The 15,886-nt window shown below is 42.9% G+C and overlaps 1 protein-coding gene across 3 annotated transcripts in view; it reads left to right on the forward strand.

Moving 5' to 3' along the window:
* Nucleotides 1–14,464, forward strand: part of b3gat1a (beta-1,3-glucuronyltransferase 1 (glucuronosyltransferase P) a) — a 57,481-nt gene extending 43,017 nt beyond the window's left edge. Inside the window, exons 3-9 of one of the 3 annotated variants that reach the window (XM_062473236.1) lie at nucleotides 116–270; nucleotides 888–1,030; nucleotides 2,144–2,215; nucleotides 2,315–2,823; nucleotides 8,165–8,461; nucleotides 10,958–11,064; nucleotides 11,384–14,464. In XM_062473236.1, coding sequence (XP_062329220.1) covers nucleotides 919–1,030; nucleotides 2,144–2,215; nucleotides 2,315–2,823; nucleotides 8,165–8,461; nucleotides 10,958–11,044 — 1,077 coding nt within the window. In that variant the 5' untranslated portion in view covers nucleotides 116–270; nucleotides 888–918 and the 3' untranslated portion in view covers nucleotides 11,045–11,064; nucleotides 11,384–14,464. Of the gene's footprint in view, nucleotides 1–115; nucleotides 271–461; nucleotides 546–887; nucleotides 1,031–2,143; nucleotides 2,216–2,314; nucleotides 2,824–8,164; nucleotides 8,462–10,957; nucleotides 11,065–11,383 lie in introns of those variants that run through there. The other 2 variants (XM_062473237.1, XM_062473238.1) reach the window with 2 other exon arrangements.
* Nucleotides 14,465–15,886: the final 1,422 nt, after the last annotated feature.

The following is a 15,886-nucleotide window of genomic DNA, read 5'->3' on the forward strand; positions in this document are numbered from 1 at the left end:
AGGGTTTGACCTATATATGTCACACACACACATACAGTCAGACAGCTCCATAGAGTGATGATTTAGTATTTAATACTGTCTCACGGTGACTAAGCCTCATGTCACTCGCCGGCAGGTCCTGGGGTGGTGTTTCCTGTCTGCCACAGGAAGAAGAAGCATGTTTGGCTAAGATGTCGTTGAGGACTCCACCACACTGCCTCTCTCTCCTACACTGTGTGCCCCCCCCGGATGTGTGTCCCCGATGGTGCCATGATCCTGTTATAACCGTGGGTGAGGATTCATCGCCTCTTTCAATCAAGTTGTTTATCGCAATACGAGCAAGCGTTGTTCAGTGTCCTTGGGGTCCCAGTGATAGCCTCAAGCTGGATCCTGTAAAACAAGCTTGCTGTTACTGAACGACAGCAGATAAAAATGCATTCTTTATTGTTTGTTTGTTTTCTATGTACCTTAAACCAAATCCAGATCATCTCCACGTAGAACAAAAGACATGCATTCATCCCTTTAATCACTGGAAGACCCATGCGGTTCAATTATTTAACAAATGGGTATGAAATGATTGGTGCTAAATGTGACTGAACTCAGCATAATTCTCTAACTGCACTTGCCACTGAAGCATACAACTGCTTAAAACTCTTCTTGACCCAATTCTTTATCAGTAGTGGAAGGCTTTTACTGTCTATGTCTTATGGAGGATTCAGATGCATTCACAGTAGGAAAATTAAGTCCTGGCCTGACAGCACGGTACCCAAATGGACGGTTTACACAGCGAATTGACACGCACAGAATGGAAACGAGATATTAACAGAAATGTTGAATTTAATTCTCACTATTATTAAACTCCTTAAATAATCCCTTCAAATTCCTCCTCTAATGCTTTCTTTCTGTAGGTAATGACGAGGCATAAGACTAATCCTGGAGATGCCGAAGAGAAGAGACATTCTTGCCGTCGTGTTGATAGTGTTACCGTGGACTCTGCTCATCACCGTTTGGCACCAAAGCGCGATCGCGCCGCTGCTCGCCATCCGAAAGGGTAAACCAATACTCATCTTGATCGTTTTATGTCCTCCATAACATGCTTTAAGCGTAATGAGATATTGAAGTCGGAACACTTGTTCATCGTAAATCATTCGCTCCTAGAAGCACTTGAACATAATCACTGATTCATTTTAGTAATCTTTACACATCATGTAATGATTTCATAAACTAGTAATTATTTTCTTTCTGAAAGATCCATTGCTAAAATGACTAGAACCTAGTTATCAGTCAGAAAGGTTTCATTAGAATCAGTTCACAGTTAGGGCTGTTTAGATTGTTCAGATTAGCTATTGAGCTATAGTGGTTTCTCGAATCCAATGGAGATTAGATGAATTTCTGAAGTCCTTTAGTCAACATCTAAATGAACTTCTCCTATATGGTTACCAGGCTCGTTTAATTGAATGGCCCGTATATGTGTGCAGTGTGTGTGTGTGTGTGTTTGTGTGTGTGTTTGTGAACGTGAGTGAGGTATTTATCCACATACTGTACACAAGCTTTAGTCATTATCTTCAGACTCAATGTTACTCCCAAGAGACCACAGTCTGAAATGTCAGGCATGCTGCACACTGAAAAAAAAACAAATTAGGGGGACAGTAAATCAATACAGCTTCTTCTTCATCCTTACCTCCCAACATCAGGGTGAAGGGTGACAGACTAAGAAAGCAAGTTCACACAAACCCTTTCCAGGACCGATTTTTGTTTTGTCTTAAAAGAAGCTAGCGGTTTTGGCTCTTTAGAGACTCTCTGGCAGCCATCTCAGAACATCTGGCCATTGTAAGACTGGGTTAATCTGTGTGGTACATAAATATCCCCTTTATGTGTGAGGAGCAAATGGCTCTCGAGCTGAGCAGCCATAAAGATCGCTAGTAGCTGCGGCACAATGACTGAGGGAATTTACAATCTTAACGATCGGCTAACTATATTCTATCTGTCATGAAAGACCACGGGCATCACCTTATCATATCTATACTGGAACAAACTCCCTCTCTCGCCCAACTGGTTGTTTTGCGGCTCAGTAGGTAAACAGCAGGGTCAGCCCCTGGGGGTCTCCGAGCCTGTCTTCTAGATGTGACTGTCCTCTCACGCTGCCTGCTTTTGCTTTTTGCAGCCTGTCACCACCTAGTAAAAGAGATCTTTATCATACCAGAGAGGCTTGCAGTCCATCGACACCGACTCGCAGGTACACGGGTCTCTTGGTTCCGCGTCACTTGAAAGGATCCACTGGGCAGCCCCGGGGCGTGCTAATGCCTTACATGTGTTCCTCTATCCCACCCTGCAGATGACAGAGCCGAGGGGAGGAAGGAGGGCGGACAGGCCTCCGACTCCAAGGAGTACTGCTCCTCGGACAAGGACATCGTGGAGGTGGTGAGGACCGAGTACGTGTACACGCGGCCCCCGCCCTGGTCCGACGTGCTGCCCACCATCCACATCATCACCCCCACCTACAGCCGGGGCGTCCAGAAGGCGGAGCTCACCCGGCTGGCCAACACCTTCCTCCACGTCCCCAACCTGCACTGGATCCTGGTGGAGGACTCCCAGAGGAGGACGCCCCTGGTCACCCGGCTCCTCCGGGACACGGGGCTCAACTACACCCACCTCAACGTGGAGACCCCCAGAAACTATAAGCTGAGGGGGGACACCAGAGATCCGCGGATCCCCCGGGGAACCATGCAGAGGAACCTGGCGTTGCGCTGGCTTCGGGAGACCTTCAACGCCAACAGCAGCCAAGCTGGCATCGTGTACTTTGCAGATGACGACAACACCTACAGCCTGGAGCTGTTCGAGGAGGTCAGTGAAAGTTCAAGGGTCACAGTGGCCTCATGTGGCCGAACATTAGCGGTGAAAGCTCATTTTTAATCACACAACTTAAATCTATTTTCATCACATTGGGTAACATCTGGCTGTGACTAATTGAGTTGACCTACCAGTGTGTAGTGGCCACCTGGCAGTGCCAAAGCCACATCACCTCACACAACGCACTATGGCGAGACTATAGAGGGGGAGGGGGGGAGCAATGCAGATGATCCAATGTGCCTGTGAAGGCTTTTGACATCCAAACGAATCAGCCCCTCAAGATGGCTACTTCAAGGGCTTCTTCAGCGCATCTGCAGAATTCAAGCTTTTTCGTTTTCCAACCTTTTTGTGTCCTCAACCAGGCTATCCTCTGCTGCCACTAGTTAGCACAAAAGAAAGCGAATCCAAAACAATTTGGCCTATCAATATGACTGTTAAAATAAACAATCGTTGATGAAGTATATTTCCCTCTGATGATCCAACTTAAATATGTTTATTGCCTTGAACTATAAAGGTCAGTGTAGAGATCAACGCAAGCTTTTTATAAGTTGAGATGCCTGGACTTGTAATTAATGCCTAAATGTTGATGCCTTTCACCAGTAGATATTTGTGGGACACAGAATTCTGTAAATGGACACAGTAGAAGGCAAGGGCTTTAGATTATTAACAGCCTCAGGTCTTGTCAGTGTGAGAGAGGTTGTGGTAAATGGTTTTCACTCTGTATTGACGAGCCTGTCATTACCTTTCCCTGGGAATCAGGCGAAGTGCACTTTGCCAGGAGCCCTCCATCACCTCCCCCAGCGGGGTCTGTTTATGGCCCAGAGTAACAACCCTGTGGGGCTGACCTGTCTCTTGGTTGACGGATAGATAGACCCCCCAGAGTCAGTCTGGCTTTGGTACTTCAAATACTTTCCGGCTGACCGTGCAGTATCAGCCATGCTCATCGACCTACTTCCAGGTAGATGTCACAACTATGGAGGCTACGCTAGCATACCGTACATCCTGTAGCATACTGCTTCAGGTAGCTTTGTAATCCGATTAAATGGTGCATTAACCTTGATATACTGTACAAGCTTTGCACTTTGCTCACCTTGAAACGCCTATCTGCCTATGGCCTATCTGCCATTCACTGTCACATCGTCAGTAGCAATTGCTTGACGAAGGTTAAACACACAAAGCCTAGATGAAATATAACATTACCGGCCGCCTTTTAATGATTATGCGTGAAATCGCGACGAGGTGATGGGCCTGTTCAGGGCAAAGATGTGAGTAGTTCCACCACAGTAATGTCTCTTTGGAGGCAACTCAGACTTAACCAAACCATAGGGAAACGCAGTGTGTCGTAGAAACATGGTCAGGGTCTGCTGTAAATTGTGGACATTTGAATTGCTCATACAATATGCATCTCCCACAGTTGAACTACATCCCTGTAAAGGGGTTGCATTAATTATTAAGCTTTCATCACAAATTTTCATGTGCATTTTCAAAACCGCAAAATCATTTTGCATTTGCAGCATCTACCTATTTTTAACCTGTCTTCTTAATTCTCTTTTTGCACTAGGGACTCAACGAGGCAAACTCACTCGAGTTACACATGTAAAGAAAACATTTCCTTTATTCATAGAGAGATTGCATTAGCTTAGTTGACTACATAAATCACTGATGTTAATGTGATGGCGATTCATGTTGATACTGCTTCCCGTCTCTGTAAATTATATTAAACTCATCTTTATGATCTGAAACATGTCTGGTAAAAAGCCAAACACTGTATCGCATTTGTTAAAGAAGGGATTCTTTTCCTCACACATTACCACAACAGCTCACAATATCTCTAGGGTGAATCTAATTTCAAAATCATCATTCCTAGGGGACAAGGAAATGCATTCAGGCTTACTAGAAGATACTATTGCACAGTACAAGACTTATTAAAATGTTCATTTTGATGTCAAATGTGAAAAGGGACAGTTAGGTTAGGATTTGAAAATTTGGGAGTCAAGTTTGTGGGCCAGACTTTGGCACAGCTGTGTGTACCGAGTATGGGTCCAAGTGGGTCCAAGTCATGGTAGTAATATCCTATTTCTGACTTTTATCTAGACACATAAATTGATTTATGAATGTGGACGTCAGCCTTCTCCTACTAGAGTTTGGGGTTTGCTAGCTGCCTTTGTTGTGCTCTGACTTCAGAAACAGAAGCTTCTTTCTCAGCGACTCCTCTCACTCCCTTTCCGGTAAATGGAGTAGGAAATAGTTTATAGACACACGGACAACGGGTAATTCAGCCCAAACACTTTCAATACGAAGGAAATTGGTTGGCGGTCCCTTTTTCATTTTCATCTGCTTAACTGCAAACCGAGGGAGGAAGTGGTTTATCTTAGATCCCTCTCGCTGTCAGCCCTCGAAACGTTCGTTTTAACATTTCAGTATGAGAGAAAAGACACTTGGGCGGTCTGATTCATTCACAAGAAAAAAAATAGTCAGTTGTGGACATCATTTTAAGCAGAGGAGAGGTAGCATAGAGAGTCAGGAAGCAGTTGAGGGGATAAAGGAAAAATATCACCATTGGGAAAGGGTGATTTCAAAGATGCGAGGAGCTCACATTCTCTCTCACACACACACATACATACATAACTACATGCACGCACTCACATTCACACACACACACACACACACTTCCTTTCCTCCCAGTGCTCGTTAAGTGGGACTACCCTGCCAGATCTTATCGGGGTGGCTGGCGGAGTCACGGCCTCCAAGGCACAAACGCATTTCCAAAACCGAGGCTTCCCACAAACCCCCGGCCCCCACTCCATGCTGTTCACACACTCGTCCTCTCTGATCCCTTCAGCTGATGGCAGTTCATCAGATTCTGCCACCACACAGGGACACAGACACACCAGGATAATCCCACATCCTTCATTATCTAACACACACACACCCAGACACCACCAATCTCCCGGCACGCACGTTTCATTTCCCCAAAAACACTTCCACAGCAGATACTGCGGTGCCATTATTCCTGCAGCACCGCATGTGTCTAAATGATCCGGCCAGTTCTCTTCCTCCTCCTCCTCCCCATCCTCATTAGAAAAGTTTCCTTTTATGATCCAGGCGTCTCCAACCTCTACCAGTAGCGCATAAACAGAGAAGTCGACAATGAGCAGGCTGCTACAGGAGCTTTTGATGCTGGAAGATTAAAGGACAAAATGGGGGAGTTCTCGGAGCAAAAGAAAGGGCTTTACCTCTCAAGCTTCTCCTCAACAGCCCGGCTCCTCAGACTCTCAGTGTAATGGCCCTAGCTCCTCCAGGCCCTCTCGGGCTCTGTCCACATTTACACTACTTAAGGCAGAGAGCAAGTGTGTTGAAGGTGCCTGTCACACACATATCATTTCTTTCCCCACACATACTGGACTGTAGCTCAACGGTGACTATTTTGTTTTGGTGTTATAGGTGTAAAAAAAAAAGCATCTTCAAATCCAAACCAAAAATAAATTGTACTATACATGATGCCAAGTGTCTCTATTTGTGAACTACAGTTAGGTCCATAAATATTTGGACATTGACACCATTTTCATCATTTTGGCTCTGTATACCACCACAATGGATTTGAAATGAAACAATCAAGATGTGCTTTAAGTGCAGACTTTCAGCTTTAATTTCAGGGTATTTACATCCAAATCAGGTGAACGGTGTAGGAATTACAACACATTTTATATGTGCCCCCCCCCTTTTTAAGGGACCAAAAATAATTGGACAAACTAACATAATCATAAATCTAATTGTCACTTTTAATACTTGGTTGCAAATCCTTTGCAGTCAATGACAGCCTGAAGTCTGGAACCCATAGACATCACCAGATGCTGGGTTTCGTCCCTGGTGATGCTCTGCCAGGCCTCTACTGCAACTGTCTTCAGTTCCTGCTTGTTCTTGGGGCATTTTCCCTTCAGTTTTGTCTTTAGCAAGTGAAATGCATGCTCAATTGGATTTAGGTCAGGTGATTGCCTTGGCCATTGCAGAACATTCCACTTCTTTGCCTTAAAAAACTCTTTGGTTGCTTTCGCAGTATGCTTCGGGTCATTGTCCATCTGCACTGTGAAGCGCCGTCCTATGAGTTCTTAAGCATTTGGCTGAATCTGAGCAGATAATATTGCCAGAAACACTTCAGAATTCATCCTACTGCTTTTGTCAGCAGTCACATCATCGATAAATACAAGGGAACCAGTTCCATTGGCAGCCATACATGCCCACGCCATAACACTACCTCCACCATGCTTCACTGATGAGGTGGTATGCTTTGGATCATGAGCAGTTCCTTCCCTTCTCCATACTCTTCTCTTCCCATCATTCTGGTACAAGTTGATATTGGTCTCATCTGTCCATAGGATGTTGTTCCAGAACTGTACAGGCTCTTTTAGATGTTTTTTGGCAAACTCTAATCTGGTCTTCCTGTTTTTGAGACTCACCAATGGTTTACATATTGTGGTGAACCCTCTGTATTTACTCTGGTGAAGTCTTCTCTTAATTTTTTACTTTGACACAGATACGCCTACCTCCTGGAGAGTGTTCTTGATCTGGCCAACTGTTGTGAAGGGGTTTTTCTTAACCAGGGAAAGAATTCTTCTGTCATCCACCACAGTTGTTTTCCTTGGTCTTCCGGGTCTTTTGGTGTTGCTGAGCTCACCAGTGCGTTCTTTCTTTTTAAGAATGTACCAAACAGTTGATTGAGCCACACCTAATGTTTTTGCTATCTCTCTGATAGGTTTGTTTTGATTTTTCAGCCTAACGATGGCTTGCTTCACTGATGGTGACAGCTCTTTGGACTTCATATTGAGAGTTGACAGCAACAGATTCCAAACACAAATACCATACTTGAAATGAACTCTAGACCTTTTATCTGCTCCTTGTCAATGAAATAACGAACTCCCATGAGGGAACAACATACACCTGGCCATGGAACAGCTGAGCAGCCAATTGTCCAATTACTTTTGGTCCCTTAAAAAGGGGGGGGCCGCATATAAAATGTATTGTAATTCCTACACCGTTCACCTGATTTGGATGTAAATACCCTGAAATTAAATCTGAAAGTCTGCACTTAAATCACATTTTGATTGTTTCATTTCAAATCCATTGTGGTGGTATACAGAGCCAAAATGATGAAAATTGTGTCAATGTCCAAATATTTATGGACCTAACTGTAATTATCAGAAAGATTTGAGAGATGTAGTGTGGGAGGTTTTTGAAACCTAAACCTCTGGGTAAAATGAGACGGTTCAAGATGTAATGAGCAGGCGTGTTTGCTAGGTTTGACGTCAAACCCGTGTCCGACTCTTGTGATCTGTAGATGAGGTCCACCAGAAAGGTCTCCGTGTGGCCCGTGGCATTCGTGGGCGGGCTACGCTACGAGTCGCCCAAGGTCAACGCAGCAGGAAAGGTGTATGGCTGGAAGACGGTGTTCGACCCCCATCGACCATTTGCCATCGACATGGCGGGCTTCGCCATCAACCTGCGCCTCATCCTCTTCAAACCCCAGGCCTACTTTAAACTGCGGGGGGTCAAGGGGGGCTACCAGGAGAGCAGCCTACTCCGAGAGCTGGTCACTCTCAATGACCTGGAGCCTAAAGCAGCTAATTGCACTAAGGTAAGGACATGCAAAAGGACATGTGGATTGCTTTCCAGAGTTCATTTAATGTTTTTTATATAATCCCCCTATTCCATCTCTGGCATAAAAAAAATGAAGAAAAAATACTCACTTTATAGGCATTGACTATGCGCCATCCCTCTTGTGGAAGCCGAGTATTCAATATTCTGACAGTTCAAACTTCCTACTCTCCTGAACTGGTGCTGGAAATGTTTTGCTGCATCTATTAGGTAACTGGCCCTGTCCACGTCTCATCACACACAACCCACACAGACACACTGTACAGTAAAACACTTCAAGGTGTGTTGTACTTTTTCCACGGCCCACTCCACCTCCGGCATGTTTCCTTCCGCCTGTGGTCTGAGCGGCTCAGGTTCTCCCTGGGCAAAGGAAAGTCAGTGAGGTCAGGCTTAGCTCCCCACCACCACTCTCTGCGCCCTATTTTAACGATCTGAAACGCAAGTATCAAAACGCAAAGCGCCAGTAACTTTGTGGGCGGGACTCCGGCGCTGTTGCTATTATACCGGTGGGATAAATGACTTCTAAAATGGGTTGGTCTGAAGTAGCTACATTACTAATGGGTGTGGTTTGGGCGTAACGTGCAATAAACCAATTGCTATTATAACGGCGGATTTGCCAGGCACACGCCAGGAGTGGTTCACAGCCGAGGAGACCGACGTTCTCGTCAGGGCCGTAAAAGATAGAGTGGTGACATTGTATAGGAAAGGCACAGCAGTTTTCTCATTGCACTAAGTTGCCCACTCATGCTGCTTATTAAAATTATTATAATTATTTTTAAATATATTTTATTTTTTAAATTGTTATATTTTTAAACTGTTTAGTTCTTTGAATTTGTTTAACCATTGTATTTTTTTTACTTAATTTCAGACACGTATATGTTTATTGTTTGCACCTTCCTGCCACAGTAAATTCTGTGTTTGTGTAACATAGGCTACATGGCGAATAAACCGAATTCTGATTCTGATTGGGATTGGAGAAGAAACCCACCCAAATTAGGCGTGGGAGGAAATGGCCACAATTGTTACAAATCAAGTTCACATACATCGAGATTTCTCATGAAAATCTTTTTAATCATTGACATGAAAGAAATTTAACACAGGCATACAATAAATCTAAACTATGCCCCCGGGAGCGCAAGGTCATTCCCTAATTTGCCGACGTGCGTCTCTGGAGGGAAAAGTCTGCTTTGCGTCGAGTGCAAACTAGGAATGATACTTGCGTTGTTGACAAAGTCAATTGCGCTGGGTGCAAGATAGGGCCCTCTCTCTTTTTCTCTCTCTTTCTCTCTCTCTGTCTTACACACCCACGCACACACAGGCTCTCTCTCTCTTACACACACACACGCAGGCTCTCTCTCTCTTTCTCTTACACACACACACAGGCTCTCTCTCTCTCGCTCACAGACAGACAGGCTCTCACATGCTTATACACATATTCCACCACCTTTAGTTAAAACACACAGACACACAAACTCGTACTCTCACAAAGACACACCCTTCCACACATTGTGTCTATGAGCGAGTACTCTCATAGACACACTTTGGCACACATGGGATTTAGACATTAGGGGGATATTGAGCTGATTATCATTTTTGGTCCAGCACAGCATTTCTAGGAGGAACAGATACAAATATGGGATTGGGCAAGGGGGTTGGGTGGACAGCCAACTGAGGGCTGGGGTAGTACAGAGTTCAGTGGTGTAAACAGGGAAGTAGGAGGAAATGGGAAAGAAAGAAGGGGATGTGATCTTCCTCTTTCTTTATAGATGTCTTCAGACAAAAGTGTGGCTATTAACCCTTCCTACACCTGGGTGAAGTGGGAGTTAGCTTGTGGCCCATCTAAAACACACGCCATGCATTATTCATGGCTGTGGCAGTGGAGATGAAAGGCGCTGATGCCCCAATAAGCAGTAGTTGATGAAAATGGGCTTCACACACTTGTTATAGGGAATATACAGGGAGTATTCCACTATGTTAAGCATGTGTCTGGTTTTCATGGCTAAATCATTCCACTCCAAACACTTGATCATAACCCGGTGATGTCCCCAAAATAACGAGGCTTTCCTACTTTCCCAAATAACGAGCCTAAAACAGCTCTTTTATTGTTCATTTAGATTCTTATTGATTGGGTAGTCCATACCAAGTCCATTCGTGTTGCATTGGTGAGGTCCTTGACACCTCCCAGCAGGTTTAACTAACTGGAATAAAAACAATTGAGAGTCAGCAAAGCCTTCAATTGCAGTGTAGCAAAAATGTCCAAGCGGACACACTCATATTGCTCTTTGGTACAATGTACTTTCTGTTCTATTCTCGTTGCTATATCCGTAAGTAGATATTGTGAAGTAGAGTGTATGCTGCCCACACAGAAGGGAAGAGTGGAGGAGGGAAGAAGTCTGCATTATACCAACTGTGCTAGTGTGTGTGTGTGCGTGTGTGAGGTCTGTCTTTTCACATGTATTTTTTTCTTTTTCTGCAGATACTCGTTTGGCACACCAGGACAGAAAAACCTGTCCTTGTTAATGAGGGGAAAAAAGGATTCACAGACCCTAACGTGGAGATTTGACAGTGTCTCCTCAGAAAAGGGTAAGTAAGAAGAAAAATAACAATGATCTAGAAAGTATTTTGTTCCAGTCAGGTGTCTCTGGCTTACTATCATGCTCTTGTTTGGAAAATAACTCGTATCTTGTTGTTTTGAGGATCTTTTATTATTTAATCATATAATTAAATAATTATCAATACATTGTATGAGCGTAGAATTTTGTTCAATAAGCCTTCACGTATTCAATGCAAAAGGTCCATAACAGTTGAGTTAGTTTGTTAGGTTGAGAACGCTAATCAAGACTAATATGTACTTAATACAATGTGTGCAGTTTAGTCAGCATGGCTCTGTTCTCTTTTCCAGGTGGTTGGCTTTGGACTCTGAGAGAGGAAGACAGACACTCTTCCTCAGAGCAAAACAGTATTAATGTCTTAATCATGAAAAGAAAAAGCTAAATACTTTTACTATTGGAATTAAAGCAGTTATAATGTATCATATTAAAGCACAGATTATCTCAAGATGGCAATACTCATCAGGTTTAAGTGTTGCAGACACCAACACAAAACAGATATGGAAGGAGGGAGAGACGGCAGAAGGGACACTATATCAGTGGTGTGCAGGCATGAGAGACAGCACAATGTTCAAAGGAATGGTGAATGCCAATGGAACTCGTTACACTGTAACCGCTTGAAAAGACGGAAGAGAATGGTTGTTGTTCAATGTGGATCTGCGTTCTGCACATAGATGAGGTCAGGAATCCTTGCCTCGAAAGGGTCAGAAGACTTCAGCCAGAACACTGGCCTCCCTGAACACCCCCTTGCCCCCCCGACCTCCAACTTGAACCGAAAATCTTAACACGACCGTCCAGTTCTTTAGTGCGAACAAAATAGGAGAATCTGAAGAATGGATTTTACCTTGATTTTAACGCTGGTTCAAAAGGGAAGGAATGTTCTTTTTTTGTATAGCAATTTTAGTTTTTTGAGTTGATTTTATTCCATTGTTTTGGGTGTTTACATGCATTTTCTTTCTAGTTCAAAACTACTGACTACTTGCCTCCATTTTCACTGTTGGGCTTCTGTCATATATATTAGTGTCACCCTCACTCATGGACTAAAGTTGCCCATTCAGTTGAAATAACTGAAATAACAACAATGGATCCCTTGTGTGCTGAAGTATGCTGACCTTCCAAATCTCAAAAGCTTAACTAAGCACTTAAAAACAGAACATTATTGACTGTGCCATCCCAAAATTGAAGACACATGTAAATATTTATTTAACAAAGAGGTTTATTTGAGAAATCCTCCTTGGTGAAAATTCATGAATGATGTAACTACTGTATTTATATTAATATAAAGAATACAAGGAATACACACACAATTGTTTACTTTGGCATTGCCAACACATCGCTAAATTATTCGATCCCATTGCACAGTTTCACTCATGTTAAACCACATGGAGAGTATGACAGCACATCCTGCCTGAATGATCAGGTTTTTGCCCCTTGTGTGTGTATGTATGTGTTCCCTATGCCCCTTGACAAACAGCTTGAGAGGGGACAGCATTGCTTACATTATGGTACTACGGTGCAGTACGGTGAAATTCAAGTATGACGTCAGTTGATGAAGCAGTGATCACAAAATAGTAAGGAAAAAGAGAAGCAAAGGCAGTCACCCAAGTTTAAGGGCCATGTTATATGGTGCTCACTCTGTGCGCACATCCAAGTGTACTCCATAGATAGATTGTCAGCTAAAGGCATTAATTATCCACCTTCACTATTACCGCATGTGTGTCTGAGCTGGTCTACAGTATCCTCTGCCTTGTCTTGACAGAGTGCTTTATCTACACTAGGCTTAATGAGATATAGGCACACACTTATGGGGCTTGCGAATCTGCACATAATAATACTGGTAAATCAATAGACCTGCAGGATCTGTGCCAAATGTGAACAACAAAGTTATCCTCAGTTGAAACCATAGTTTCCTGTGTGAAACAACCTATATCCAATAATGTTTCTCCCAGTTAGGACAAATCGGTCACATTTGTACAGGTTGAAGTTAGTTTTGCCTTACAATAAATATTGTGACCGTTCTTGGCAATAGCTGGCAAACTGTACTGACAGAAGCACAAGAGGCCAGTCAAATGAATGTGCGACAAACACAGCTATAACAATTATAAACCTACAAATCCTTGTAAACCACAATCAAAGATGACAAACTGTAAATACTGATAAATAATGACTGGATGTGAAAAAGGGATTTTACAAATGCTCACGGTTTTACAAATATCAGAATAAATAATGTATAGTTACGTAGGTTGTTGGAATAAAATAATATTTTACCGCCCTCATTGCATAGCCCCTTAGTCTATCTACTGATAAATATCTAAGACCTGCAGAGCAAGAGCATAAGTCAACCAACACAAAACACTCACAAAAGGAAACATTGTTTTCTAGTCTGTAAAAGCCACCTGTAATTTGCACCTATGTTTCTGCCCTCCAAAAATAATAATTTAGGGTTTTACCCAATTGTACTTCTACAGTCATTACTGTCAATTTAAGACAGTGCTTCTTTGAGTAACTCGAATATTATTTTCTCTATGTTTGATTTTATTTTATTCACTACTGGTTGTTGACATTAACTGCATGAGACTGAGTTGCACAGATGAGACCCTTGCGCCAAGAATCAATGTACTTAAATCGGTTCTATTCTTCAAAATGTCAAGCGAGCTCTGTTTATTTATTAAAAGTCAATATTAATATATTTATTTATGTATTCATTTCCAGTTTGAATATCCTCTTGTCCTATTTAATTATTATTAAAAATGTCTTTTTTTTTGTCTGCCCCTTTGGCTCTGTTCAGTTCTGATTCATCTTCTAGACCTGGCAGTGATACTGCTCAAGAGGTCACATTTATGATTGACCACATTATCTCATTTGGTGACAGCCAGCTTGCATGCTATTCCGATACTGTTTGCTGTATTGCTTTGACCTTCATTGTCTTCATTTTCCCTGACCTTTGCTCTTCACCGTAATGAGTGTGGAAAGCTTGAACACTGAAACAGCATAGCTCCAGTAGTTCAGAATCTTGAGTGTATTTTAGGATCTGGTGGGATAGTGTTCCAGTGTGCTCCACTCCTCAGTTGTTTTTGCCAACACATACAGACGGAGAACAGAGCAATTACGTTCTACCACACAGAAAACAGCTTAGGAAATCGTTGGTAGTAATACAGCACATCCAGTATATAATTGGTCATAGATTGCTTACCTAGGGCAAATTAAATTACCGGTACCTTAACTCCAATCCCGATTTAGATCCAGTGTCATCTTCCTTCTGTCTTTCTGTGAATCACTGTTCTGCATGTAACTGAAGGTTGTTCATCTCCCACTCATTCTCTCCATTTCACAGAGAAACTGTCTGACGTCCAGTAATAAAAGACTGAGAACTATCTGACAAGTGTCCTTTTTTCTGTAAAAAAAATTGAGATTGACTTTGGAAGGAGAAATAGGCCAATATTTCAGATTGTTTTCCAGTTAAAGACAAAGTCAAAGGCAGGAAGATATATTAATAAAACAAATGTATAAAAGTATTTGGTAAATGAATACATTATATATACAGACCACATATCAGATAACAATTACTTTAAACAGTGAACAGACATAACCAGGGCCGGGGTGGGTAATCGTGAGAATCGGGAGAGTTCCCGGTGGGCCGCTTCACTTTTGGGCCGGTGGGCCGCTTCACTTTTGGGCCGGTCGAGGAATTGTGTTGTTGTTGACATTTGTCATGTTAGTCTATCTTCTCTTAAAGTAGGCTACACACGTTCCGCATTCTGACACCTCAGCCTCTGCATGGGTTGTACCATGTGAGGGAGTTCTCCCCTCCCAAATAGAGTTGGTTGGGTCCATAGCCCGACTTTTCCAAAAAGTTTTCTCAGATCGGCTACCGATAGCTGGGACGGGCGGCCCTACCGTAACGATACGCGTCAGGGAGGATGGATGGGAGCAGGGCCGTAGTGATGGCATCACTAGACAAGGTTTTACCAATTGAAAAACAACAGTTTATTTTACATAAAGCTCAAAAAACTATTTTGCGCTCAAATAATGACCAAAAAATTTCGATTAAGTGTAGAAGTCCCTATCTTGCATCACATCAAACCCATACGTCTTAAATTGGGGCTCCGAATGTTTACAACGTCTGGCTCCGTGCCTGATTAACACTCGGATCGTTAAGCAGTCTCAAAAATTGTATCAATATAAAAAATAATACGATCTCTTTCTGTAATCATGATACCCCCCAGAAAGGGCCGGTCTTGGGCCTGAAACTCCCGGGCTGAAAAGTGCCCCCACTCCGGCCCTGGACATAACCATCCACTCATTATTTAAAGGCAAGCCAATGGAAATTAATTGATGAAGTGGCTGATTCATGGGCTTCAAGCCCAAAAACCTTTAGATCATAAGATCTTCATTTAACTCTTTAAAACACAATAAAATGTAGTCGTTTTCTTTTTTATTGATGAAAATACTGCACAATGAGTGTTGATTTCAACAGTCCTTTGTGATAACATGGCTGTATTGTGGGTGAGTAATAGTCATTACTAGTGCACACAAAGAGCTATTGTTGCTGAAGACGTGTACAATGTCATAGAAACGAGATAAACTATCATACATCAAACACCATTCATACATTCCGTAGAATGTAATAAAGGGTCGCTTAAGTCAGGAATCCTCACTGGTCTCGCTCGTTTTCCACACTGGTGTTTCCAAAATAGTAACTAAATGTCATGTGCAGTGATGTGCATCGATTCTGAAGCAGAATGACGGGGTGAGAGGCTGAAGCCCCCCCCCCCCCCCCAGGCCCTCTCCCGCCC

The sequence above is a fragment of the Osmerus eperlanus genome, chromosome 11, assembly GCF_963692335.1.
Source record: "Osmerus eperlanus chromosome 11, fOsmEpe2.1, whole genome shotgun sequence".
Taxonomy (NCBI): domain Eukaryota; kingdom Metazoa; phylum Chordata; class Actinopteri; order Osmeriformes; family Osmeridae; genus Osmerus; species Osmerus eperlanus.